This window comes from Oncorhynchus kisutch, linkage group LG15 (assembly GCF_002021735.2).
Source record: "Oncorhynchus kisutch isolate 150728-3 linkage group LG15, Okis_V2, whole genome shotgun sequence".
Classification (NCBI taxonomy): domain Eukaryota; kingdom Metazoa; phylum Chordata; class Actinopteri; order Salmoniformes; family Salmonidae; genus Oncorhynchus; species Oncorhynchus kisutch.
The window spans coordinates 88,317,120-88,344,611 of record NC_034188.2 but is presented as its reverse complement, the minus strand read 5'-3'; the positions used below and the strand labels follow the sequence as shown (position 1 = coordinate 88,344,611).

The 27,492-nt window shown below is 44.3% G+C and overlaps 1 protein-coding gene across 1 annotated transcript in view; it reads right to left on the bottom strand.

The window, feature by feature from the left end:
* Positions 1-5,511: 5,511 nt before the first annotated feature.
* The window catches only part of LOC109904933 (SR-related and CTD-associated factor 4-like), a 63,365-nt gene continuing 41,384 nt past the window's right edge, over positions 5,512-27,492 (bottom strand). The window contains exons 13-14 of the mRNA XM_020502030.2: positions 7,198-7,321; positions 5,512-6,987 (exon numbers count right to left, since the gene is read on the bottom strand). Coding sequence (XP_020357619.2) covers positions 6,338-6,987; positions 7,198-7,321 — 774 coding nt within the window. The 3' untranslated portion in view covers positions 5,512-6,337. The remainder of the gene's footprint in view (positions 6,988-7,197; positions 7,322-27,492) is intronic.

Here is a 27,492-nt window from a genome sequence, read left to right as displayed (position 1 = left end):
CCCGTACAAAATGTGTAATCAGTAACGATTATGGGGTATTTGTGTGTAGATTGGTGAGATAATTAATCCATTTGTAACACAACAAAATGTGGAATCAGTAACGATTATGGGGTATTTGTGTCTAGATTGGTGAGATAATTAATCCATTTGTAACACAACAAAATGTGGAATAAGTCAAGGGGTGTGAAAACCTTCTAACGGCACTGTAAGATAACAAACCAATAATATACCTGTTGTGGTCAGATAATGTAAACAGATGTACAAAATGGACACCGTCTGGAGGAGCCCACAGACAGGTGACGAGCTGAGCATCGAGAAAACTGAAGACGGCTGCAGAAACAACCGGTGCATCCCAAATAGCACCCTATTCTATCCCCTATATAGTGCATTACTTCTGACCAGAGACCTATGGGCCCCGGTCAAAAAAACGTGTAATATATTGGGAATAGGGTGAAACAGAAACCCCCCCCCCCCTCCTCAACACTCAAAAAAACAACTTGCCTTTCACGAACTAACACTCACACTTGACTTTCCCCTTATTAGTTCTGACTTGCTGATAGCTACTACTACTACTACTTCATTGAGGAACAATTGACTTACTCTGACTGTGATATGAGGCCATCTTAAAATGAATGCACTAACTGTAAATCAAATCAAATGTATTGGTGACATACACATGGTTAGGAGATGTTATTGGTCACCTGGTTAGAAGATGTTATTGGTCACATGGTTAGCAGATGTTAATGGTCACATGGTTAGCAGATGTTATTGGTCACATACACATGGTTAGCAGATGTTATTGGTCACATACACATGGTTAGCAGATGTTATTGGTCACAAACACATGGTTAGCAGATGTTAATGGTCACATACACATGGTTAGCAGATGTTAATGGTCACATACACATGGTTAGCAGATGTTATTGGTCACATACACATGGTTAGCAGATGTTATTGGTCACAAACACATGGTTAGCAGATGTTATTGGTCACATACACATGGTTAGCAGATGTTAATGCAAGTGTAGCGAAATGCTTGTGCTTCTAGTTTCGACAATGCAGTAATAACCAACGAGTAATCTAACCTAACAATTCCACAACTACTACCTTATACACACAAGTGTAAGGGAAAATAATATGTACATAAAGATATATGAATGAGTGATGGTACAGAGCGGCATAGGCAAGATGCAGTAGATGGTACCAAGTACAGTATATACATATGAGATGAGTATGTAAACAAAGTGGCATAGTTTAAAGTGGCTAGTGATACATGTATTACATAAAGATGCAGTAGATGATATTAAGTACAGTATATACATATACATATGAGATGAGTAATGTAGAGTATGTAAACATTATATTAAGTAGCATAGTTTAAAGTGGCTAGTGATATATTTTACATCAATTTCCATCAATTCCCATTATTAAAGTGGCTGGAGTTGAGTCAGTGTGTCGGCAGCAGCCACTCAATGTTAGTGGTGGCTGTTTAACAGTCTGATGGCCTTGAGATAGAAGCTGTTTTTCAGTCTCTCGGTCCCAGCTTTGATGCACCTGTACTGACCTCACCTTCTGGATGATAGCGGGGTGAACAGGCAGTGGCTCAGGTGGTTGTTGTCCTTGATGATCTTTATGGCCTTCCTGTGACATCGGGTGGTGTAGGTGTCCTGGAGGGCAGGTAGTTTGCCCCCGGTGATGCGTTGTGCAGACCTCACTACCCTCTGGAGAGCCTTATTGTTGTGGGCAGAGAAGTTGCCGTACCAGGCGGTGATACAGCCCGACAGGATGCTCTCGATTGTGCGTCTGTAGAAGTTTGTGAGTGCTTTTGGTGATGAGCCGAATTTCTTCAGCCTCCTGAGGTGGAAGAGGTGCTGCTGCGCCTTCTTCACCACGCTGTCTGTGTGGGTGGACCAATTCAGTTTGTCTGTGATGTGTACGCCGAGGAACTTAAAACTTACTACCCTCTCCACTACTGTCCCGTCGATGTGGATAGGGGGGTGCTCCCTCTGCTGTTTCCTGAAGTCCACAATCATCTCCTTCGTTTTGTTGACGTTGAGAGTGAGGTTACTTTCCTGACACCACACTCCGAGGGCCCTCACCTCCTCCCTGTAGACCGTCTCGTCGTTGTTGATAATCAAGCCTACCACTGTTGTGTCGTCCGCAAACTTCGTGGGTGAACAGGGAGTAACAGGAGAGGGCTCAGTCACTCTGGATAAGAGTATCTGATAAATGACTAACAATGCAGAAAAACTTTAATCAGTTTTACAATGTTTTTACCAGCATGTCACATGTGCAACCAGGAAAAACAAAACTCTAGACCACCTTTACTCCACACACAGAGTCGCATTCAAAGCTCCCCCCCCGTCCTCCATTTGGCAAATCTGACCACAATTCTATCTTCCTGATTCCTGCTTACAAGCTAAAATTAAAGCAGGAAGTACCAGTGACTCACCCAATACGGAAGGGGTCAGATGACACGGATGCTACACTACAGGACTGTTTTGTTAGCACAGACTGTTACGGGATTCATCCAATGGCATTGAGGAATACACCACCTCAGTCATCGGCTTCAACAATAAGTGCATCAACGACGTCGTCCCCACAGTGACTGTACGTACATATCCCAACCAAGCCTTGGATTGCAGGATTGGATTGCAGGCAACATCCGCATCTGCCTTGGATTGCAGGCAACATCCGCATCGAGCTAAAGGCTAGAGCTGCTGCTTTCAAGGAGCGGGAGACTAATCCAGACACTTATAAGAAATCCCACTATGCCCTCAGACGAACCATCAAACAAGCTAAGCGTCAGTACAGGATTAAGATTGAATTATACTACACCGGCTCTGACGCTCGTCGGATGTGGCAGGGCTTGAAAACTATTACAGACGACAAAGGGAAACCCAGCCGCAAGCTGCCCAGTGACGCAAGCCTACAAGACTAGCTAAATGCCTTTTATGCTCGCTTCGAGGCAAGCAACACTGAAGCATACACGAGAGCACCAGGTGTTCTGGATGACTGTGTAATAACGCTCTCGGTAGCCGATGTGAACAAAACCTTTAAACAGGTCAACATTCACAAAGCCGCTGGGCCAGACGGATTACCAGGACGTGTACTCCGAGCATGCACTGACCAACTGTCAGGTGTCTTCACTGACATTTTCAACCTCTCCCAGACCAAGTCTGTAATACCTGCATGTTTCAAGGAGACCACCATAGTCTCTGTGCCCAAGAAAGCGAAGGTAAATGATAACCGCCCCGTGGCACTCATGTCGGTAGCCATGAAGTGCTTTGATAGGCTGGTCATGACTCACATCAACAGCATCCTCCCGGACACCCTAGACCCACTCCAATTCACATACCGCCCCAACAGATCCACAGATGACGCAATCTCAATCACACTCCACACGGTCCTTTCCCACCTGGACAAAAGGAACACCTATGTGAGAATGCTGTTCATTGACAACAGCTCAGCGTTCAACACCATAGTGTCATCAAAGCTCATCACTAAGCTAAGGAACTCTGGGACTAAACACCTCCCTCAGCAACTGGATCTTGGACTTCCTGACGGGCCGCCCCCAGGTGGTAAGAGTAGGCAACAATACGTCTGCCATGCTGATCATTAACAATGGGCCCCTCGGGTGCATGCTCAGTCCCCTCCTGTATTCCCTGTTTACCCACGACTGCGTGGCAAAACACATCTACAACACCATCATTAAGTTTGCTGACGACACAACAGTGGTAGGCCTGATCACCGACAACGATGAGACAGCCTATAGGGAGGAGGTCAGAGAACTGGCAGTGTGGTGCCAGGACAACAACCTCTCCCTCAATGTGAGCAAGACTAAGGAGCTGATCGTGGACTACAGGAAAAGGCGGGACGAACAGGCCCCCATTAACATCAACGGGGCTGTAGTGGAGCGAGTCGAGAGTTTCAAGTTCCTTGGTGTCCACATCACCAATTAACTATCATGGTCCAAACATACCAAGACAGTCGTGAAGAGGGCACAACAAAACCTTTTCCCCCTCAGGAGACTGAAAAGATTTGGCATGGGTCCTCAGACCCTCAAAAGGTTCTACAGCTGCACCATCGAGAGCATCCTCGAACGGTTGCATCACCGCCTGGTATGGCAACTACCCGGCATCTGACCGTAATGCGCTACAGAGGGTAGTAAGTACGGCCCAGTACATCACTGGGACAAGCTTCCTGCCATCCAGGTCCTATATACTAGGCGGTGTCAGAGGAAAGCCCATAAAATTGTCATAGACTCCAGTCATCCAAGTTAGAGACTGTTTTCTCTGCTACCGCACGGCAAGCGGTACCGGAGCGCCAAGTCTAGGACCAAAAGGCTCCTTAACAGCTTCTACCCCCAAGCCATAAGACTGCTGAACAATTCATAAATCACCACTGGACAATTTACATTGATCCCCCCCCCCCAACCCTCTGTACACTGCTGCTACTCACTGTTTGTTTGTTACTGTGGGAGCAAGCTGTACATATTGGGACAAACATAATACTGTAGAGCAAAGGTGTACATTAGACCACAAGAGGAAGAGGATACACTTAGAGTGCATTTGCCATTCTGGTAAAAACAGGAAACCAAGAAATATGCATAGTCACTTCGCCCCCACCTACATGTACAGATTACCTCAACTAGCCTGTACCCCAGCACACAGACTCGGTGCCCCCTGTATATAACCTCCACATGGACTCGGTACCGTGTGTATATAGCCTCCACATGGACTCGGTACCGGTGCCCCCTGTATATAGCCTCCACATGGACTCGGTACCGTGTGTATATAGCCTCCACATGGACTCGGTACCGGTGCCCCCTGTATTTAGCCTCCACATGGACTCGGTACCGTGTGTATATAGCCTCCACATGGACTCAGTACCGGTGCCCCCTGTATATAGCCTCCACATGGACTCGGTACCGTGTGTATATAGCCTCCACATGGACTCGGTACCGGTGCCCCCTGTATATAGCCTCCACATGGACTCAGTACCGTGTGTATTTAGCCTCCACATGGACTCAGTACCGGTGCCCCCTGTATATAGCCTCCACATGGACCCGGTACCGGTGCCCTCTGTATATAACCTCCACATCGTCTCTGTACCGTGTGTATATAGCCTCCACATGGACTCAGTACCGGTGCCCCCTGTATAAAGCCTCGTTATTGTTATTCTGTTACTTTTTATTTTAGTCTACTTGATAAATATTTTCTTCTTCTTGAACTGCACTGTTGGTTTAGGGGTTTGTAAGTAAAGCATTTCATGGTAAAGTCTACACTTGTTGTATTCGGCGCATGTGGCAAATAAAGCTTGATCTGATTAACGTGTAAAAGTGAGACCCTGGCTACTATCCCAGGTAAAAAAAATATATATAAAAAAGTGCTACATTGCCCTCTAGTGGTAGACGATGGAACTGCCAACAGTTTCCCTGGTGTCAGTGAGTGAAAAAAAACATTGCATTTAAAATTTGCCTCCCATGAAGAATTTACAAGAGACACTTGCTTAGTACAAAAATAGTTTACTAAAAACAAAACAGCTAATGATACAAATTCTGAAGCAAAATATTTTGGTGTTCTGAAGCGCCCCCCCCCCCTCCCCCTCCACCTCCCCCCAATCAATACAAAGATCATTGTGTTTTCAGATCCAACCGTAAAACTGACAACAAATCAACAGTTTGTTTTTTCTAACTGGCCTAGTGACAGACTTACTTGAGAATTAACAAAACATTCACTGAAAATATACAAAACAAGATATTGGCCATCAGCACATACAATATATACCAAGCAGTATTCTTCTCTCTGTGGTTTTCTGTCAGAATATACCAGCTCAAAAATAGGACAAAGTTATTCACATGAACTGACTGCAAAATTAGACTTCCGTCGGTTTAAACTGTGATATTCTCACCGAGTTGGTTTCCCCAGACACAGATTAAACCTAGTCCTGGACTAAAGAAGTCGTTCTCACAGAGGTCCTCCATTGAACATGCTTTTTATTGACGGACTTGGTCTATTCTGTTTCTGGGTAACCGGACCACAGTGTTTCTTTGTGTTAGTCTTAATGTCTTTGGAACGGTAGAGAAATTAATCAGGGACAGGCTGTACATTTCAATGTTTGTGTCCCGACTCAAAATGTGCCCAGTCTCCAAGTGGTTCTCTTGAGGCCAGATAATCTGGGTTGTGTTCAGTTACACGCACTGTAGAAAAAAACTAAACTCTGTGTTTTTATTGGACGAGTTTAGGTCGTTCATTCCTGTTCCAAAAGAGTTTCTCCCGACAGGACCCTGGATGTTGATCCCCGTCTCTTCAGCTCCGCCCCCCTGGCCCTGTCATCACCGTTCAAATCTATCCTGTCGGTTCATGAAGCGGTCCCTCCCCTCAGGCCCACCTCTGGACCAACCCCCTCCTCTTCCTCCTCTCGGAAACCCTCTCACCTGCTCCCCAAACCTCCCCCAATCCCTGTCATGTCCCCCGAACCCTGGCCTCTCGCCCCTGAAGTGTCTCCCGCCCTCCCAGTTGCCACCTTCTTCCCCGGGGGGTCCGGGCTGGAAGGGATGTCTGGGGGGTCCAGGCTGGAAGGGATGTCTGGGGGGTCCGTGAGGAAAGTCCTCCATGGACTGGTGGCCCATGGGCATCCTGAACCCACCTGGAGGGCCCCCCCTGGGGGGGAACATGGGGTTGGGGCCCCTGGAGCCCATCATCATTGGGGGCATGTTGGGGGGAGGGAGGTGAGGGGCAAAAGGGGGCTGGAGTTGAGGGGGTTGTAGTCCTGAACGAGGCTGCATGGTCATCATGGCCATCCTGGGACCCAGTAACACTGCTGGGCCTGGAGGACTCATCACGGCCCCTGGCCCTGGAGCTCCCAGCTGGCTGTCTGGAGCGTCTGAGGGGCCAGAGAGGCCACCACTCCCTCCAGCCTTGTCTTTAGACCCCGAGTCATCTTTGGTGCTCCTTGGTCCTCCCACCACTGGTGGAGGGAAACCTGCAGACATAAAACATATGGGTTAGAAAAGTCCAAATGGACTAACAACATATCTTCAAACGCATTCGTGATTATAAAAAGGTTCGTTTGGACCTCTTGTATATTTCAGAACAAATATCTTTTAATTCTACAATGACAATCCGAGGGGGGGGGGGGGGACAATGTTTGTTTGTGATCCTCTAGTTATTTGATTCAGTTCCATACTGTTACCTGGAGGCATCTGTGTGGGGTTGAAGCCAGTGGGCAGGAAGGAAGGGGGTCCACCGGGGGTGAGAGAGGGGGTTGGGGGGCCAGGGGGACCACCCACAGACCCTATTGGCTGGACTGGAGGCACCTGGAGACACACAGAAACACAAGAATATCCCTGTTAAGACGAGATCAACTTTCTCCGTTTCAACTGTTCTGATGGCAAAGGAGGGGGGGGACTTCAATATTAGGAAGGTGTTCTTAATGTTTTGTTCACTCGGTGCATGTGGAGTGCGTAACAAACATTATAAATGTTACACAGTACATCCCAACATGTTGCACAACGCACATAATTAAGCAATTAAGGCTTGAACACCTGAACCATCATTGTCAATAACACACGGCCAAGGAATGCTCTTAAAATGACCCAATGAACACACGGCCAAGGAATGCTCTTAAAATGACCCAATGAACACACGGCCAAGGAATGCTCTTAAAATGACCCAATGAACACACGGCCAAGGAATGCTCTTAAAATGACCCAATGAACACACGGCCAAGGAATGCTCTTAAAATGACCCAATGAACACACGGCCAAGGAATGCTCTTAAAATGACCCAATGAACACACAGCCAAGGAATGCTCTTAAAATGACCCAATGAACACACGGCCAAGGAATGCTCTTAAAATGACCCAATGAACACACGGCCAAGGAATGCTCTTAAAATGACCCAATGAACACACGGCCAAGGAATGCTCTTAAAATGACCCAATGAACACACAGCCAAGGAATGCTCTTAAAATGACCCAATGAACACACGGCCAAGGAATGCTCTTAAAATGACCCAATGAACACACGGCCAAGGAATGCTCTTAAAATGACCCAATGAACACACGGCCAAGGAATGCTCTTAAAATGACCCAATGAACACACGGCCAAGGAATGCTCTTAAAATGACCCAATGAACACACGGCCAAGGAATGCTCTTAAAATGACCCAATGAACACACGGCCAAGGAATGCTCTTAAAATGACCCAATGAACACACAGCCAAGGAATGCTCTTAAAATGACCCAATGAACACACGGCCAAGGAATGCTCTTAAAATGACCCAATGAACACACGGCCAAGGAATGCTCTTAAAATGACCCAATGAACACACAGCCAAGGAATGCTCTTAAAATGACCCAATGAACACACGGCCAAGGAATGCTCTTAAAATGACCCAATGAACACACGGCCAAGGAATGCTCTTAAAATGACCCAATGAACACACGGCCAAGGAATGCTCTTAAAATGACCCAATGAACACACGGCCAAGGAATGCTCTTAAAATGACCCAATGAACACACGGCCAAGGAATGCTCTTAAAATGACCCAATGAACACACGGCCAAGGAATGCTCTTAAAATGACCCAATGAACACACGGCCAAGGAATGCTCTTAAAATGACCCAATGAACACACGGCCAAGGAATGCTCTTAAAATGACCCAATGAACACACGGCCAAGGAATGCTCTTAAAATGACCCAATGAACACACGGCCAAGGAATGCTCTTAAAATGACCCAATGAACACACGGCCAAGGAATGCTCTTAAAATGACCCAATGAACACACGGCCAAGGAATGCTCTTAAAATGACCCAATGAACACACAGCCAAGGAATGCTCTTAAAATGACCCAATGAACACACGGCCAAGGAATGACCTAATTCATACTTTTATATAAGGGGCTTCCACGATATTGTGATTGTTTTACCGCATACAAGTTAAAGTACCCTAAACACAACCTTTTCAAGCTTCTTTTATTCGTATATGAAAGCTAGCTTTGCTGTTATACTTAAAAGAACATCATGCTTGATTGGGGGCGGCTGGTAGCCTCGTGGTTAGAGCCAGTAACTTAAAAGGTTACTGAGCTGACAAGGTAGCAATCTGTCGTTCTGCCCCTGAACAAAGCAAGTTAACCCACTGTTCCCCGGTAGGCCGTCATTGTCAATAAGAATGTGTTAACGGACTTGCCTTGATTAAATAAAAGGTTACAGCTGTTGAGCTGTTTTGTAATGTGGTGCCTGCATTTCCTCAAACTTTTAATTTAGCATTATAAACTAGGTGGTTCGAGCCCTGAATGCTGATTGGCTGACAGTCGTGGTATATCAGACCACGGGCATGACAAAACATTTACTGCTCTAATTATGTTGGTAACCAGTTTATCATAGCAATAAATCCCCTCTGGGGTTTGTATATTGGCGTTTTGCCTAAGAACATCCTTTAGCTGTGGTATATTAGCAATATACCACACCCCCTCGTGCCTTATTGCTTAAATATACACTGTGTATAAAACATTAGGAGCACCTTCCTAATATTGGGTTGCAGCTCAATAACATTGCCCCTCAGAACAGCCTCATTTCGTCAGGTCATGGACTCTACAAGGTGTTTGAAAGCGTTCCACAGGGATGCTGTCTCATGTTGACTCCAATGTTTCCCACAGTTGTGTCAAGTTGGCTGGATGTCCTTTGGGTGGTGGAACCTTCTTGATACACACAGGAAACTGTTGAGCGTGAAAAACCCAGCAGTGTTGCAGTTCTTGACACACTCAAACCAGTGTGCCTGGCACCTACTACCATACCCCGTTCAAAGGCACTTCAATATTTTGACTCGTTCATTCCCCCTCTCAATGGCACACAGACACAATCCATGTCTCAAGGCTTAAAAATCCTTCTTTAACCTGTCTCCTCCCCTTCTTCTACACGAATTGAAGTGGATTTAACAAGTGACATCAATAAGGGATCATAGATCTCACCTGGATTCACCTGGTCAGTCTATGTCCTGGAAAGAGCAGGTGTTCCTAATATTTTGTACGCTGGGTGTGTATTTCATAGCATGTTTTTTTTGTCTGTAGGTGCTCAACATAACAGGTGTGTTTTGGCTCAGTCACTCATATTTTGAGGTCTATAGAGCCCGTCTCCATTCCTGATTGACATTGACAAACTCAAGAATATTACAGAATATGACGGTGCCATGTTGAAAGTCACTGAGCTCTTCAGTAAGGCCATTCTACTGCCCATGTTGGAGATTGTGTGGCTGTGTGCTCAATTTTATACACCTGTTAGCATTGGGTGTGGCTGAAATAACCCAATCCACTCATTTGAAGGGGTGTCCACATACTTTGGACACAGCTACTCATTCAAGGGTTTTTCTTTATTTTTTACTATTTTCTACATTGTAGAATAATAGTGAAGACATTAACACTATAGTAACCAAAAGAATGTTACAAAATTTGAAATATATTTTATATGCGATTCTTCAAAGTAGCCACCCTTTGCCTTGATGACAGATTTGCACACTCTTGGCATTCTCTCAACCAGCTTCACCTGGAATGCTTTCCCAACAGTCTTGGAGTTCCCACATATGCTGAGCACTTGTAGGCTAACTAGCAGTGTTTGTGCTGAAACTGACATCTGGTTGCACACGTAGCTACCTATCCAGTTTGACTGTATCATACCGGAGTAGCTAGATGAGCAATGCCCATTGCCTGTATTATAAGTTAGCAGCGTGGCAGTTTCCCAATGTTTGGTGTTGACAATTAACTTTACTTAGCTAGCTAGCTAGCTATTAGAAGAATGTAGCTAGCTAGGATATATTGTCAACATTGATTTGTGGTGGATGATCTATAAAGCTATGGTGCAGGCTCGTTGGCTTGTAACTACTACTGACTAGTTGGCTAGCTAACTGGCTATAATAGCAGCCAAGGACATTTGCTAGCTTATTTGTTTGTGCTCTGATTTAGTTTATACAGATGACATCAGCCATATGGAAAAACCTTCCATAGCAAAAATATTCCTAGCTAGCTAGCTTCCTTTGCTTGTAGCTTGCTTCTCATCCGACTGGTGTTAGCTATCTAGCTACAACTGCTAGCCTGCTACTAGCTAGTTGCGGATTTTGCACAGGCAAACAAGTGCTGGTTCTGTTTTTAAAACTCTTAAGGTTCAGCTGAAAAGATGTTAGCATTGTCAGAAATGCTACAAAAAGGTAGCACATCGTTTGTTCTTAAATAGAGAGAAATGAGGACGTGAGACCAATAAGTTGATACATCTCATAAAATCTGTTGCACCTACAAACTTGGTCAGAACAACATTTTAAGTCCAATGGTCACTTTATGGACGCTATAGTCTAGTTTTAATCTGACGTCTAGAATTTGAGCTAGGTAAACTCTGAAAACTTAATTGCTAACGACCCTGTTACAAAAAATCTGGCATGTGTTTCTCGGTAACTGCTGGACGGCTCATGATGTGTACCTCCCAAGTTGATTTGCGAATTTTCATCGATATTGGTGTCATATTGGCTTACATATGATAATAGGAAGATTTATATTTAACATTGAGCTTCAACCTTATACATACTATAATATCATCAATGATACTAATTTAGGCCTGTGTAGCATTTGCAAGGTCATCAACCGCTATTGTTTCAATTCAACTCAGGGTTAAACAAAAAAAAATAGACAATACATAAGCCTAGGGATTCAAACTCTGGTTGATTAAAAATTGAATCTACCAGATAAAAATTCATATTTTAGATTTACGTCTGCATCTAAACCAACATTTTTGTTAAAGAATAAGACTAAATATAATCAAAAACGTAATTTAAAGTGCATTTTAAAAGTTTGATTTGGTCACATTCTACAACTTAGATTTTTTTGGTTGAGATGGAGATGTGAATCCAACAGAAATTATACATTTATAAGACACACTGGATATTGAATTGTGTTTGTTTGTCAACGCAACCAAATATTAACATTTGAAGATGTATCTTCTGATTGGATAGTTCCATCTGTGCTACTGACTTAAACTGTAAACTGTAAACTGCTACTGACTTAAATCCAGACTAGCTACAAATTAATAATTGATATGTTGGATTCACGTCCTCCATATGTTGGATTCATCTCCTCCCCAAAAAAATCTAAGTTAAAGAATAGGAATAAATCAAATCATACTTTAAAGCTGCAGTATGTAACCTTTTGGGTGATATATCTACAGTATGTAACCTTTTGGGTGATAAATCAACAGTATGTAACCTTTTGGGTGATATATCTACAGTATGTAACCTTTTGGGTGATATATCTACAGTATGTAACCTTTTGGGTGATATATCTACAGTATGTAACCTTTTGGGTGATATATCTACAGTATGTAACCTTTTGGGTGATATATCTACAGTATGTAACCTTTTGGGTGATATATCTACAGTATGTAACCTTTTGGGTGATATATCTACAGTATGTAACCTTTTGGGTGACCCGGGCCAAATCCAGCTATAGATCTGTCAATCTCATTGAAAGCCAGTCTAAGAAGCGGTAGATATGTTCTATATATCTACAGTATGTACTCTATTTCTATGTTCTACATATCTATATGCTCTATGTCTATGTTTCCCGTTCTTGCGTTTCGTTTTGGCGTCTTTAACTTTTGTTTTTTTGTACACCAGCTTTAAAAACAGCTGAAAATACCATTTTTGGGGGTGTTATGGAAAATATATTTCACAGCGGTTTAGATGGTACAATAAATACACTATACTTGCTTGTTATTGTCCTATAAACTGAAATTCGGCAAACTTCTCTAATATTAGCAAACGGGAAATGGCAGAGCGCGATTTCTGCATTGTTCACCTTTTTAAAAGCACTTTAAATAAAGATTTGATTTAGTCCAATTCTTTATCTTAGATTTTTTGGGTGGAGATGGAGATGTGAATTCAACATAATAAATTATTAATTTATAAAGTTAGTGGCACCGAAGACACGTCTCCTTATAAAATGTTAATATTCGGTTGCTTTGTCAAGATAGCCTAAAGTTAAGGTTCTAACAAACTAATGGAACAGTATTTATTCAACCTTTAAATAAAAAATAAAAAAACACATCCATGGCGACTGAGGTTATTGTAACTATAAATGTGTCCTTGTGCAATTATAGAAAACGTGCATGTTTCAAGATAGCGTGCAAAGGGGTGGCAGGGTAGCCTAGTGGTTAGAGCGTTGGACTAGTAACCGAAAGGTTGCAAGTTCAAATCCCTGAGCTGACAAGGTACAGCTCTGTCGTTCTGCCCTGAACGAGGCAGTTAACCCACTGTTCCTAGGCCGTCATTGAAAATAAGAATTTGTTCTTTACTGACTTGCCTAGTTAAATAAAGGTAAAATAAAAAAATAAAAGGTCGCAGGTCGGTGGAGATCTTCACAATTGCTGTAATAATCTGTGTAGAATATTGAACAGCGTTGATCACATCACACCATGTACTTTAATGTCATCTCATTCTCAACTGCAATCCAGGTTATTGGGTTGTGCTATTAGATGAAGCACAGTGGTAACACATTGAGTTGATGTATGAATACAACATATCTGACATTGTATTCCCATTTGAACTTTGTTGTGCTTTTAAAAATGGCTGTGCAGTGATAACACATTTACATGACAATTACACAAATCTGACATTGTTTTTCCTGTTGGAATTCGGTTGTGCTTTTACACTGATCAAAAAATATAAATGCCACAATTTCAAAGATTGTACTGAGTTACAGTTCATATGAGGAAATCACTCTATTGAAATAGATTCATTAGGCCCTAATATATGGAATTCACATGACTGGGAATACAGATATGCATCTGTTGGTCACAGATACCTTAAAGAAGTAGGGGCGTGGATCAGAAAACCAGTCAGTATCTGGTGTGACCCACCATTTACCTCATTCAGCACGACCACATCTCCTTCACATAGAGTTGATCAGGCTGTTGATTGTGGCCTGTGGAATGTTTCCCCAGTCTTCTTTAATGGCTGTGTGAGGTTGCCAGATCTCGGGGGGGGGGGGGGGGGGGACTGGAACATGCTGTTGTAACTATAACTTTAGTCCGTCTCCTCGCCCCCCTACCCGGGCTCGAACCAGGGACCCTCTGCACACAGACAAGTCACCCACGAAGCATCGTTACCCATCGCTCCACAAAAGATCGCGGCCCCTGCAGAGCAAGGGGAACCACTTCTTCAAGGTCTCAGAGCGAGTGACGTCACCGATTGGAAATGCTAATAGCGCACACCATCGCCTAACTAGCTAGCCATTTCACATCGGTTACACTGTCATACACATCGATCCATGGGCGACATGCCTGGAGAGTATTTTGCCCATAGAATAACTGGGACATTATCAGCTTCCAGGAATTGTGTAAAGAACCTTGCGACATGAGGCTGTGCATTATCATGCTGAAACATGAGGTGATGGTGGCGGATGAATGGCACGACAATGGGCCTCAGGATCTTGTCACGTTAGAAAATATAAAAAACTATCGGCCTATATCGAATCTTCCATTCCTCTCAAAAATTTTAGAAAAGGCTGTTGCGCAGCAACTTACTGCCTTCCTGAAGACAAACAATGTATACGAAATGCTTCAGTCTGGTTTTAGACCCCATCATAGCACTGAGACGGCACTTGTGAAGGTGGTAAATTACATTTTAATGGCATCGGACAGAGGCTCTGCATCTGTCCTCGTGCTCCTAGACCTTAGTGCTGCTTTTGATACCATCGATCACCACATTCTTTTGGAGAGATTGGAAACCCAAATTGGTCTACACGGACATGTTCTGGCCTGGTTTAGATCTTATCTGTCGGAAAGATATCAGTTTGTCTCTGTGAATGGTTTGTCCTCTGACAAATCAACTGTAAATTTCGGTGTTCCTCAAGGTTCCGTTTTAGGAACTATTGTTTTCACTATATATTTGACCTCTTGTCGATGTTATTCGAAAACATAATGTTAACTTTCACTGCTATGCGGATGACACACAGCTGTACATTTCAATGAAACATGGTGAAGCCCCAAAATTGCCCTTGCTAGAAGCATGTGTTTCAGACATAAGGAAGTGGATGGCTGCAAACGTTCTACTTTTAAACTCGGACAAAACAGAGATGCTTGTTCTAGGTCCCAAGAAACAAAGAGATCTTCTGTTGAATCTGACAATTAATCTTAATGGTTGTACAGTCGTCTCAAATAAAACTGTGAAGGACCTCGGCGTTACTCTGGACCCTGATCTCTCTTTTGAAGAACATATCAAGACCATTTCAAGGACAGCTTTTTTCCATCTACGTAACATTGCAAAAATCAGAAACTTTGTCCAAAAATGATGCAGAACAATTAATCCATGCTTTTGTCACTTCTAGGTCAGACTACTGCAATGCTCTACTTTCCGGCTACCCGGATAAAGCACTAAATAAACTTCAGTTGGTGCTAAATACGGCTGCTAGAATCCTGACTAGAACCAAAAAATTTGATCATATTACTCCAGTGCTAGCCTCTCTACACTGGTTCCTGTCAAAGCAAGGGCTGATTTCAAGGTTTTACTGCTAACCTACAAAGCATTACATGGGCTTGCTCCTACCTATCTCTCTGATTTGGTCCTGCCGTACATACCTACACGTACGCTACGGTCACAAGACGCAGGTCTCCTAATTGCCCCTAGAATTTCTAAGCAAACAGCTGGAGGCAGGGCTTTCTCCTATAGAGCTCCATTTTTATGCAACGGTCTGCCTACCCATGTCAGAGACGCAAACTCGGTCTCAACCTTTAAGTCTTTACTGAAGACTCATCTCTTTAGTGGGTCATATGATTGAGTGTAGTCTGGCCCAGGAGTGGGAAGGTGAACGGAAAGGCTCTGGAGCAACGAACCGCCCTTGCTGTCTCTGCCTGGCCGGTTCCCCTCTTTCCACTGGGATTCTCTGCCTCTAACCCTATTACAGGGGCTGAGTCACTGGCTTACTGGGGCTCTCTCATGCCGTCCCTGGAAGGGGTGCGTCACCTGAGTGGGTTGATTCACTGATGTGGTCATCCTGTCTGGGTTGGCGCCCCCCCTTGGGTTGTGCCATGGCGGAGATCTTTGTGGGCTATACTCGGCCCTGTCTCAGGATGGTAAGTTGGTGGTTGAAGATATCCCTCTAGTGGTGTGGGGGCTGTGCTTTGGCAAAGTGGGTGGGGTTATATCCTTCCTGTTTGGCCCTGTCCGGGGGTGTCCTCGGATGGGTCCACAGTGTCTCCTGACCCCTCCTGTCTCAGCCTCCAGTATTTATGCTGCAGTAGTTTATGTGTCGGGGGGCTAGGGTCAGTTTGTTATATCTGGAGTACTTCTCCTGTCCTATTCGGTGTCCTGTGTGAATCTAAGTGTGCGTTCTCTAATTCTCTCCTTCTTTCTCTCTCTCGGAGGACCTGAGCCCTAGGACCATGCCCCAGGATTACCTGACATGATGACTCCTTGCTGTCCCCAGTCCACCTGGCCGTGCTGCTGCTCCAGTTTCAACTGTTCTGCCTTCTTAATATTCGAACATGCTGGTCATTTATGAACATTTGAACATCTTGGCCATGTTCTGTTATAATCTCCACCCGGCACAGCCAGAAGAGGACTGGCCACCCCACATAGCCTGGTTCCTCTCTAGGTTTCTTCCTAGGTTTTGGCCTTTCTAGGGAGTTTTTCCTAGCCACCGTGCTTCTACACCTGCATTGCTTGCTGTTTGGGGTTTTAGGCTGGGTTTCTGTACAGCACTTTGAGATATCAGCAGATGTACGAAGGGCTATATAAATACATTTGATTTGATCTCGGTGCATTCACATTGCTAATCGCTAAAAATGCAAATTGTATTCATTGTCCATAGCTTATGCCTGCCCATACCATAACCCCACCATGGGGCACTCTGTTCATAACATTGACATCAACAAACCGCTCGCTCACACGTCTCCATACACCTGGTCTGCCATCTGGCCGGTACAGTTGAAACTGGGATTCATCCGTGAAGAGCACACTTCTCCAGCGTGCCAGTGGCCATTAAAGGTGAGTATTTGCCCACTGAAGTCGGTTACGACGCCGAACTGCAGTCAGGTCAAGACCCTGGTGAGGACGACGAGCAAGTTTCACAGACGATTTCTGACAGTTGGTGCAGAAGTTCTTTGGCTTGTGCAAACACTGTTTCAACAGCTGTCCAGGTGGCTGGTCTCAGACAATCCCGCAGCTAAAGAAGACGAATGTGGAAGTCCTGGGCTGGTGTGGTTACACTGCCAAATTCACTAAAACGACATTGGAGGCAATTTACGGTAGAGAAATTAACATTAAATTATCTGGCAACAGCTCTTGTGGACATTCCTGCAGTCAGCATGCCAAATGCATGCTCCCTCAACCTGAGACATTGTGTTGCGTGACAAAACTGCACACTTTAAGAGTTGCCTTTTGTCCCCCCAGCACAAGGTGCACCTGTGTAATGATCATGCTGTTTAATCAGCTTCTTGATATGCCACACCCGTCAGGTGGATGGATTATCTTGGTAAAGGAGAAATGCTCTAACAGGGATGTAAACAAATTTGTGCACAGAATTTGAGAGAAATAAAGCATTTTGTGCGTATGGAAAATTTCTAGTAAACTTTTATTTCAGTACATGAAAAATGTGACCAACAAGTTGTGTTTGTATTATTGTTCAGTATAAATAGTTGAAAGCACAGTAATCTCTGTTAACCCAGAAGTAATTTGGTCACCTGCTTGATTAACTGCAGTCTACACGCAGGCAGTGGTGTACTTACCATTAGGCAGAAGAGGCCAAGTGCCTCAGGTCTCACATCATCAAGGGGTCTTGTGAACAGGGAATAATCCCCCCAAAAATATACAACAGTGCACTGTTGGGATGCTGGAATTATTTTTGGATGAATGTACGAAGGTAACCTACTTTTTTGAAGTGATTTGTTTGACAATCCGATGAAAATGTCATGACTGGTTGTGGTCATGGCACATTAAAAAGGTAATAGATTTTTATTTTATTTTTTACATGTCTTTACTATAAAAACCCATTTGGGGGGAAAATGCGGGTGCAGAAGCTGCCCGAACGAGATTCAAAACCATAGTAATAACACATTGGGATTTCAACAAACTTCTGGCTGTCTTTTTAGAATGGGTGAATAAAAAAAAGGTTGAATCTCATTGATCAACCAACCAAATATTACCCACATTTCCACATTTTATTTTTTTATTACCTTTTTTAACATTTTATTTAACTAGGCTAGTCAGTTAAGAACAAATTCTTATTTTCAATGATGACCTAGGTTAACAGTGGGTTAACTGCCTGTTCAGGGGCAGAACAACCTTGTCAGCTCGGGGGTTTGAACTTACAACCTTCCGGTTACTAGTCCAACGCTCTAACCACCCTGCCGCCCCAGGGTAGCCTAAATAACGTGGTGTGCCCAGTGGGATGATACTGTGGGGACTGAACTGGCATCTGGAGGGCTGTTGGTGTCATATCCTTGACACACTCTCCTACCGCTGTGCCCTTTGGCAAGGCTCTTAAGCCCCAAAATAGCTCCTGGGACACGGCAATGTGGCTGACAAGTATGTGTGTTTGTGTGTTGTCTGGGGGGGGGGGGGGGGGGGGGGAGAAGAGTAGAACACCACTTTCTGGTATCACAAATGGACAAAAATAGTTTGTTTACAGCACCCATGTTATGGCATCACATAGTGGAGGCTGGTGGGAGGAGCTGTAGGAGGACAGGCTCATTGTAATGGAGGCTGGTAGGAGGAGCTGTAGGAGGACAGGCTCATTGTAATGGCTAGAATGGGATAAACAGTATCAAAACATACAGAAACCACATTTGACTCCGTTCTATTAATTCCAGCCATTACAATGAGCCCGTCCTCTTCCTACCAGCCTCCATTACAATGAGCCCGTCCTCTTCCTACCAGCCTCCATTACAATGAGCCCATCCTCCTCTTACCAGCCTCCATTACAATGAGCCCGTCCTCCTCCTACCAGCCTCCATTACAATGAGCCCGTCCTCCTCCTACCAGCCTCCATTACAATGAGCCCGTCCTCCTCCTACCAGCCTCCATTACAATGAGCCCCTCCTCCTCCTACCAGCCTCCATTACAATGAGCCCCTCCTCCTCCTACCAGCCTCCATTACAATGAGCCCGTCCTCCTCCTACCAGCCTCCATTACAATGAGCCCGTCCTCCTCCTACCAGCCTCCATTACAATGAGCCCGTCCTCCTCTTACCAGCCTCCATTACAATGAGCCCGTCCTCCTCCTACCAGCCTCCATTACAATGAGCCCGTCCTCCTCCTACCAGCCTCCATTACAATGACCCCGTCCTCCTCTTACCAGCCTCCATTACAATGAGCCCGTCCTCCTCCTACCAGCCTCCATTACAATGAGCCCATCCTCCTCTTACCAGCCTCCATTACAATGAGCCCGTCCTCCTCCTACCAGCCTCCATTACAATGAGCCCGTCCTCCTCCTACCAGCCTCCATTACAATGAGCCCGTCCTCCTCCTACCAGCCTCCATTACAATGAGCCCGTCCTCCTCCTACCAGCCTCCATTACAATGAGCCCCTCCTCCTCCTACCAGCCTCCATTACAATGAGCCCGTCCTCCTCCTACCAGCCTCCATTACAATGAGCCCGTCCTCCTCCTACCAGCCTCCATTACAATGAGCCCATCCTCCTCCTACCAGCCTCCATTACAATGAGCCCGTCCTCCTCCTACCAGCCTCCATTACAATGAGCCCGTCCTCCTCCTACCAGCCTCCATTACAATGAGCCCCTCCTCCTCCTACCAGCCTCCATTACAATGAGCCCGTCCTCCTCCTACCAGCCTCCATTACAATGAGCCCGTCCTCCTCCTACCAGCCTCCATTACAATGAGCCCGTCCGCCTACCAGCCTCCATTACAATGAGCCCGTCCTCCTCCTACCAGCCTCCATTACAATGAGCCCCTCCTCCTCCTACCAGCCTCCATTACAATGAGCCCGTCCTCCTCCTACCAGCCTCCATTACAATGAGCCCGTCCTCCTCCTACCAGTCTCCATTACAATGAGCCCGTCCTCCTCCTACCAGCCTCCATTACAATGAGCCCCTCCTCCTCCTACCAGCCTCCATTACAATGAGCCCCTCCTCCTACCAGCCTCCCATTACAATGAGCCCGTCCTCCTCCTACCAGCCTCCATTACAATGAGCCCCTCCTCCTACCAGCCTCCATTGCAATGAGCCCGTCCTCCTCCTACCAACTCCCATTACAATGAGCCCGTCCTCCTCCTACCAGCCTCCATTACAATGAGCCCCTCCTCCTACCAGCCTCCATTACAATGAGCCCGTCCTCCTCCTACCAGCCTCCATTACAATGAGCCCCTCCTCCTACCAGCCTCCATTACAATGAGCCCCTCCTCCTACCAGCCTCCATTACAATGAGCCCGTCCTCCTCCTACCAACTCCCATTACAATGAGCCCCTCCTCCTCCTACCAACTCCCATTACAATGAGCCCGTCCTCCTCCTACCAGCCTCCATTACAATGAGCCCCTCCTCCTACCAGCCTCCATTACAATGAGCCCGTCCTCCTCCTACCAGCCTCCATTACAATGAGCCCCTCCTCCTACCAGCCTCCATTACAATGAGCCCCTCCTCCTCCTACCAGCCTCCATTACAATGAGCCCGTCCTCCTCCTTACCAGCCTCCACTGCAGTGAACAGGGAAGTAAACCCAGCTGCTAATGACGTCAGAACTCAAATCCTCAGTGCTTTAGGTGCCAGTTGTAGACGGGCCGTAGATAATATCCTGCCCATACGTCACTCTTTACAGGTGAGTATGCAGTCAATAATCATCACCTGATTTAACATTGAAACAACACACTCCAGTATTATTCAATTGACATGAATTGTGAGTTTAAAGAATCAGTGGAAAATATACTATTTTTTTATTTATTGTCATGCTATCGCTACTGACAAAAAACCCTCTTTTAGTTGGGGTCGTGAACATGTCTAGTATTTAAGGACTTGATTCAGAGAGTCAAATGAGCTATAGTTACCCAGTGTGTCAGTGCACTGCAATAAGCAATGGTGTGCATTGAGAAATATTCTGTATAGACACTGATGGAAGACGATCTTGGCCATGTTCTGTTATAATCTCCACCAGGCACAGCCAGAAGAGGACTGGCCACCCCGCATAGCCTGGTTCCTCTCTACCTGGCACAGCCAGAAGAGGACAGGCCACCCCTCAGAGCCTGGTTCCTCTCTACCTGGCACAGCCAGAAGAGGACTGGCCACCCCTCATAGCCTGGTTCCTCTACCCGGCACAGCCAGAAGAGGACTGGCCACCCCGCATAGCCTGGTTCCTCTCTACCTGGCACAGCCAGAAGAGGACTGGCCACCCCTCATAGCCTGGTTCCTCTACCCGGCACAGCCAGAAGAGGACTGGCCACCCCTCATAGCCTGGTTCCTCTCTAGGTTTCTTCCTAGGTTCTCTGGCATTTCTAGGGAGTTTTTCCTAGCCACCGTGCTTCTACACCTGCATTGCTTGCTGTTTGGGGTTTTAGGCTGGGTTTCTGTACAGCACTTTGAGATATCAGCTGATGTACGAAGGGCTTTTATAAATACATTTGATTAGAATAAGACTGCAGTGACATGCAGATAGATGCAAGGTATTTGTGACCGTCTGACAAGCGCCAAGAGACGACCAGACGACGTGACCAGAGAGAATAGGTCCTCACTGTTTCAGTTGTAATCCTTGCTGACTAGGTTGTGCTGCAGTTCCACGACGGTGATAACACACCCTTAGCTCATGTCATAGATGTTGCAGGGTTGTTTAATGAACTCGTCTCCTCGAGTTCTAACCAGCCCTGCTGGTTAGACGTTTCTCTCCTGGCACCTCCTTGATCAATGAATGCCACTGATTGGTTGGAGTATCCACACCTTTTATTTAACCTTTATTTAACCAGGCAAGTCAGTTAAGAACCAATTCTTATTTTCAATGACAGCCTGGGAACAGTGGGTTAACTGCCTGTTCAAGGGGCAGAACGACAGATTTCTACCTTGTCAGCTCGGGGGTTTGAACTTGCAACCTTTCGGTTACTAGTCCAACACTCTAACCACTAGGCTACCCTGCCTGAGGGATTCTCACACTGCCAAGCTGAACCGAGTCAAGTTGTCCTCAGCTGGCCTGAGTATCGGCGCCAGCAGTTTGGTTCGAGCAGGTACGACAGTGTGAAAGGGGTACTGGTTTACCCAGGTAGAAATCAGTCCTTGGTTAAAAGGCAAGGACAAAAAATGAGCAGGTGTGGAGACCTGCTGGAAGGATGGAAACGGTTCAGACCATAAGTTCTGACAGATGTACTCAGGTGTGGACTAAGCATTTGATCAAGGATTTTTTTCTCTCTCTCTCCCTCTCCAAAACATCAAATTGAGATGTTATATGATAATAGTATCTCACTTGATATGGTGTTTTTACAATATATGCCAAAATTGCCAATTAGCAGATGCTTTTATCCAAAGCGCCATACATTAATGCACGTATAAGTTTTCATATCGGTCGCTCCAGCGGGAATCGAACCCACAACCCCGATGATGCAAATCAACACGTTCTGCCAACTGTGGGAGCCACACGGGACCACTTCTAATAAGAAGCAGCAGTTGTTACCTGTAGAACGCCATATATGGTCAACACGTCCGTTATGTTCAAGTTGTAGAATACGGTTCAAAAGCAAGGTAGCTATGGATACGGTTACCGCTGGTGTCGGTAATTATGTTTCATAGTAGGCTATGTGAGTTTGTTAAAAATAAATAAAAATGTCTGTGCCAAAAGTGATTGGTCTAACACACACACACACCTGAATCAACTAATCATGGGCTAATTGAAGCACCTGGGGTCATGCTGGACAGGAACAAATATGCAGTCCTGTGGGTCCACGGGAACAGGCTTGAAAAACACTTATTGTACTGGGGTCCTATTCAGAAATGTTGTGATACCTTCAGATATTGTTAACATCCCTCAATCAACTCATCTTTGGGAAGAAAGAAAAAAAGGATACCCCTGTTTGATCACAAATTCACACAAAACGGGTGTATTTCTATCAATTAAGAATGATTAATAAACCAATGAGATTCATACATATACATTTTCTTTTTAAAGGCATTATCCCTTTTACTTACTGAACTTGGGAGTTCTCTTCAGTTTTCTATTGATGGTCTATATGTCTAATGTAACCGTTGACAACGTATTGACCATATTATTGAAGGGAAACTGTAAATAATAATAATAATATTAGTGACTTGTACCACACTACCAGTAACCTACCTTTTAGTTTCAATGCAGCCACATAACTTCTTTGTCCTTGGATTTAATTGGGGGGGGGGGCGATTTAATTTTTCATCAGCAACAGATACGAAAGGCTTAGAGGGACTTGCACATGAGCTGCGAGTTCATTGACAGTATTGAGCAGTTCAAAGCCAAACAAAGGGGGCCAAATCTGTAAATCAAACAATTAACGTCACCTTTTTAAAGGTAACCAGCTTAGGGATGGGGGGGGGGGGGGGAATGTAACCACTCTCAAATTCATAGAAGGGACTATATGGATGAAAAGGACCGACGTCTATGAGATCAAAATGATAGGTTTTAATAACCACGTTTCGTAGCTATAAGTGTTAGTTTGCAATTACATTGTTTACAAACGATGGAGTAAAAAAAAAACACATGTACTGTGTATTTTTGTGTTCTGACGGGGTTAGACAGTTGAACTGAAGCTCATCAGGCATTTCTAAGTTATATTTGTCAAGAATTAGATGGGTATATATCATTAATATAGATATAAAAAAATAGATGTAGCAATCACCGATCGCCACTAATTTCCCCTCCTTTGATAAAGACAACTGATTAGCAGGGCTGGGTAGAGTACTGAAACTCTGTACTCAAGTGAAAGTACCACTACTTCAAAATTACAGACTTGACTACATTAGAAGAGTAGACCTACAAAACCAAGAGTTTAAAAAAAAGAAGTATTTGCAGGAAACAAAGTAGACTAGACTAAATTACTTACTTTTCCCTGACGTCTCATGCCACCTCACTAGACGTGTAGTAAGTGGCATGTGTAATTTACCCCGTTCCTAACAATAACTTATATAAACCCTGGATTGCTGATGCTATGTATTGGCCAGTGAGGGGCTTTGAAGCCACCAGTAGCAGCAGTCCATAGAGATAGATAGAGGACTGATCTTTGTTTCTGTGCCATGACGGCATAGGCCGCGCCATTGAGGCAATCAATTTTCTTCTTTGCGATTGGGTGATCTCTCCTGATGACCCAGCTGGACATGACTGGTTGGGAGGATCAGCCAATGAAGTCTCACCCAGTGGACTACATTAAAATGGCGGAAGCCCTCAATGGCACTGCACATGATAAACAGACTTTTGGTCACTAGAGCTCTCTATCGTTCTCTATGGAGCAGTTCTCCATGCTAGGAATAAATGGAATTCTACAGTATTTCAATGAACATTTATAAAAAAAATCAAAATGACATGTTAAATTATTTTTGCTGTTGTAGTGAGGACAGTAACATTAGTACTCTCTAAAAACAAAAACAAAATTAAATTTAAAGGAAAAAGTTTTATATTTCTCATTTAGCTCGCATAATGTACATTTAAAGTATGCATTAATGTGTCTGTAATTAGAATAAATGTGTCCATGTAGACATTAAAATGATTTCTATAGCTTCCCAAACATTTTTTTACACAATGGAGTACCAAGATGGCTGCATGGCGGCTTCAATACAGCAACACCCGTCAGCCATCCGGGGTTTATACACATCATTGGTTTGCTACAAAAGGAGTTTGTATTTATAATGGATCCCCATTAGCTGTTACCAGCTCCTCTTCCTGGGGACCGGCATAATTAAAGCCATTTATTGAAAAAAAATTAAACATTACAATACATTCACAGATTTCACAATACACTGTGTGCCTTCAGGCCCCTACTTTCCCCGCTAAAGGGAAAGGGGGAGACCTAGTCAGTTGTACAACTGAAAATGTGTCTTCCTCATTTAACCCAGCCCCTCTGAATCAGAGAGGTACGGGCGGCTGCCATAATCGACCACCACATCTTCCACATCAACTGCCCTGCTCACCACATATCCACAGTACAAAATCCACGTGTACGTGTGTGTATAGTGCATATGCTATCGCGTGTATGCATGTGTCTGTTTTTGTTGCTTCCATTGTTCCATAAGGTGTATTTGTATGTTTAAAAAAAAAAAATACAATTCTACTGCTTGCATCTTGACTCTATTCCTGATGTGGAATCGAGTTCCATGTAGTCATGGCTCTATGTAGTACTGTTCACCTCCCATAGTCTGTTCTGGACTTGGGGACTGTGAAGAGATGATTGGTTGGGGTGTCTGTGGGGTATCTGAGCTTTGCGCCAGTACTTCAAAACAGACAGCACGGCGCATTCAACATTTCAATACCTCTAATAAATACAATTAGTGATGAAATCATTCTCTTCTCCACTTTCAGCCAGGAGAGATTGACATGCATATTATTAATGTTAGCTCTCTGTGTACATCCAAGGGCCAGCTGTGCTGCCCTGTTCTGAGGGCCAGCTGTACAGTTCTGTTCTGAGACAACTGCAATTTTTCCGAGTCCCTTTTTGTGGCACCTGACCACACGACTGAACAGTAGTCAAGGTGCAACAAAACTAGAGTCTGTAGGATATGCCTTGTTGATAGTGCTGTTAAGAAGGTAGAAACTAGAGCCTGTAGGACCTGCCTTGTTGATAGTGTTGTGAAGAAGGTAGAAACTAGGGCCTGTAGGACCTGCCTTGTTGATAGTGTTGTTAAGAAGGTAGAAACTAGGGCCTGTAGGACCTGCCTTGTTGATAGTGTTGTTAAGAAGGTAGAAACTAGGGCCTGTAGGACCTGCCTTGTTGATAGTGTTGTTAAGAAGGTAGAAACTAGGGCCTGTAGGACCTGCCTTGTTGATAGTGTTGTGAAGAAGGTAGAGCAGCTCTTTATTATGGACAGACTTCTCCCCATCTTAGCTACTGTTGTATCAATATGTTTTGACCATGACAGTTTACAATCCAAGGTTACTCCAAGCAGTTTAGTCACCTCACTCAACTAGCTCAACTTCCACATGATTTATTACAAGATTTAGTTGAGAATTAGGATTTAGTGAAGTATAATGCTTTAAATTTAAATATTTAAGACAAACTTATTCCTTGTCACCCACACTGAAACTAAGTGCAACTCTTTGTTAAGTGTTGCAGTCATTTCAGTCGCTGTGGTGTTTGACGCGTATAGTGTTGGGTTATCCTCATTCATAGACACACTTTCCTCAAACCATTCCAGTGTTTTACTTGCTATATTGTATTTACTTCACCACCATGGCCTTTGTTTTGCCTTTACCTCCCTTATCTCACCTCACTTGCTCACATTGAATATAGACTTATTTTTCTACTGTATTATTGACTGTTTGTTTTACTCCATGTGTAACTGTGTTGTATGTGTCAAACTGCTTTGCTTTATCTTGGCCAGGTCGCAATTGTAAATGAGAACTTGTTGCCTACCTGGTTGAATAAAATTTAAAAGCCAGTGTCATGTCATTAATAAAGATTGAAAAAAAGTACAAATGGGCCTAGACAGCTGCCCTGGGGAATTCCTGATTCTACCTGGACTATGTTAGTTCCATCAAAGAACACCCTCTGTGGTCTGTTTTTCCAACAGCAGACTATGATAGAAAATGTCAAAAGCCGCACTGAAGTCTAACACAACAGCACCTAATCTTTTTATCGTCAATTTCTCTCAGCCAATCATCAGTCATTTGTGTAAGTGCTGTGCTTGTTGAGTGTCCTTCCCTAGAAGCATGCTGAAAGTTCGTCAATTTGTTTACTGTAAAATAGCACTGGTCAAACACCATTTTTTCCCAAAATGTTCTAAGGGTTGTTGTTAACAGGCTGATTGGTCGACTATTTGAGCCAGTAAAGGGTTTTTTACTATCATTAAGTAACAGAATTACTTTTGCTTCCCTCCAGGCTTGAAGGCAAATAGGAGTTGCAATATTGTCCGCTACTACCCTCAGTAATTTTCCATCCAAGTTATCAGACCCCGGTGGCTTGAAATTGTTGATAGACAACAATCATGTCACCTCTTCAAACACTCACTTTACAGAATTCAAATTACAATTCCTGTCTTTCATTTTTTTTTTTTCCTTTATGTATCTAGGCAAGTCAGTTAAGAACAAACCTTTATTTTCAAAGACGGCCTAGGAACAGTGGGTTAACTGCCTGTTCAGGGGCAGAACGACAGATTTATTTGTACCTTGTCAACTCGGTGGTTTGAACTTACAACCTTCCGGTTACTAGTCCAACGCTCTAACCACTAGGCTACCCTGCCGCCCCAAATTTCATAATTTGGATAGACATACTTGGACGTGTAAGGTCAGTGTTTGTTGCTGGCATGTCATGCCTAAGTTTGCTAATCTTGCCAATGAAAAAATAATTAAAG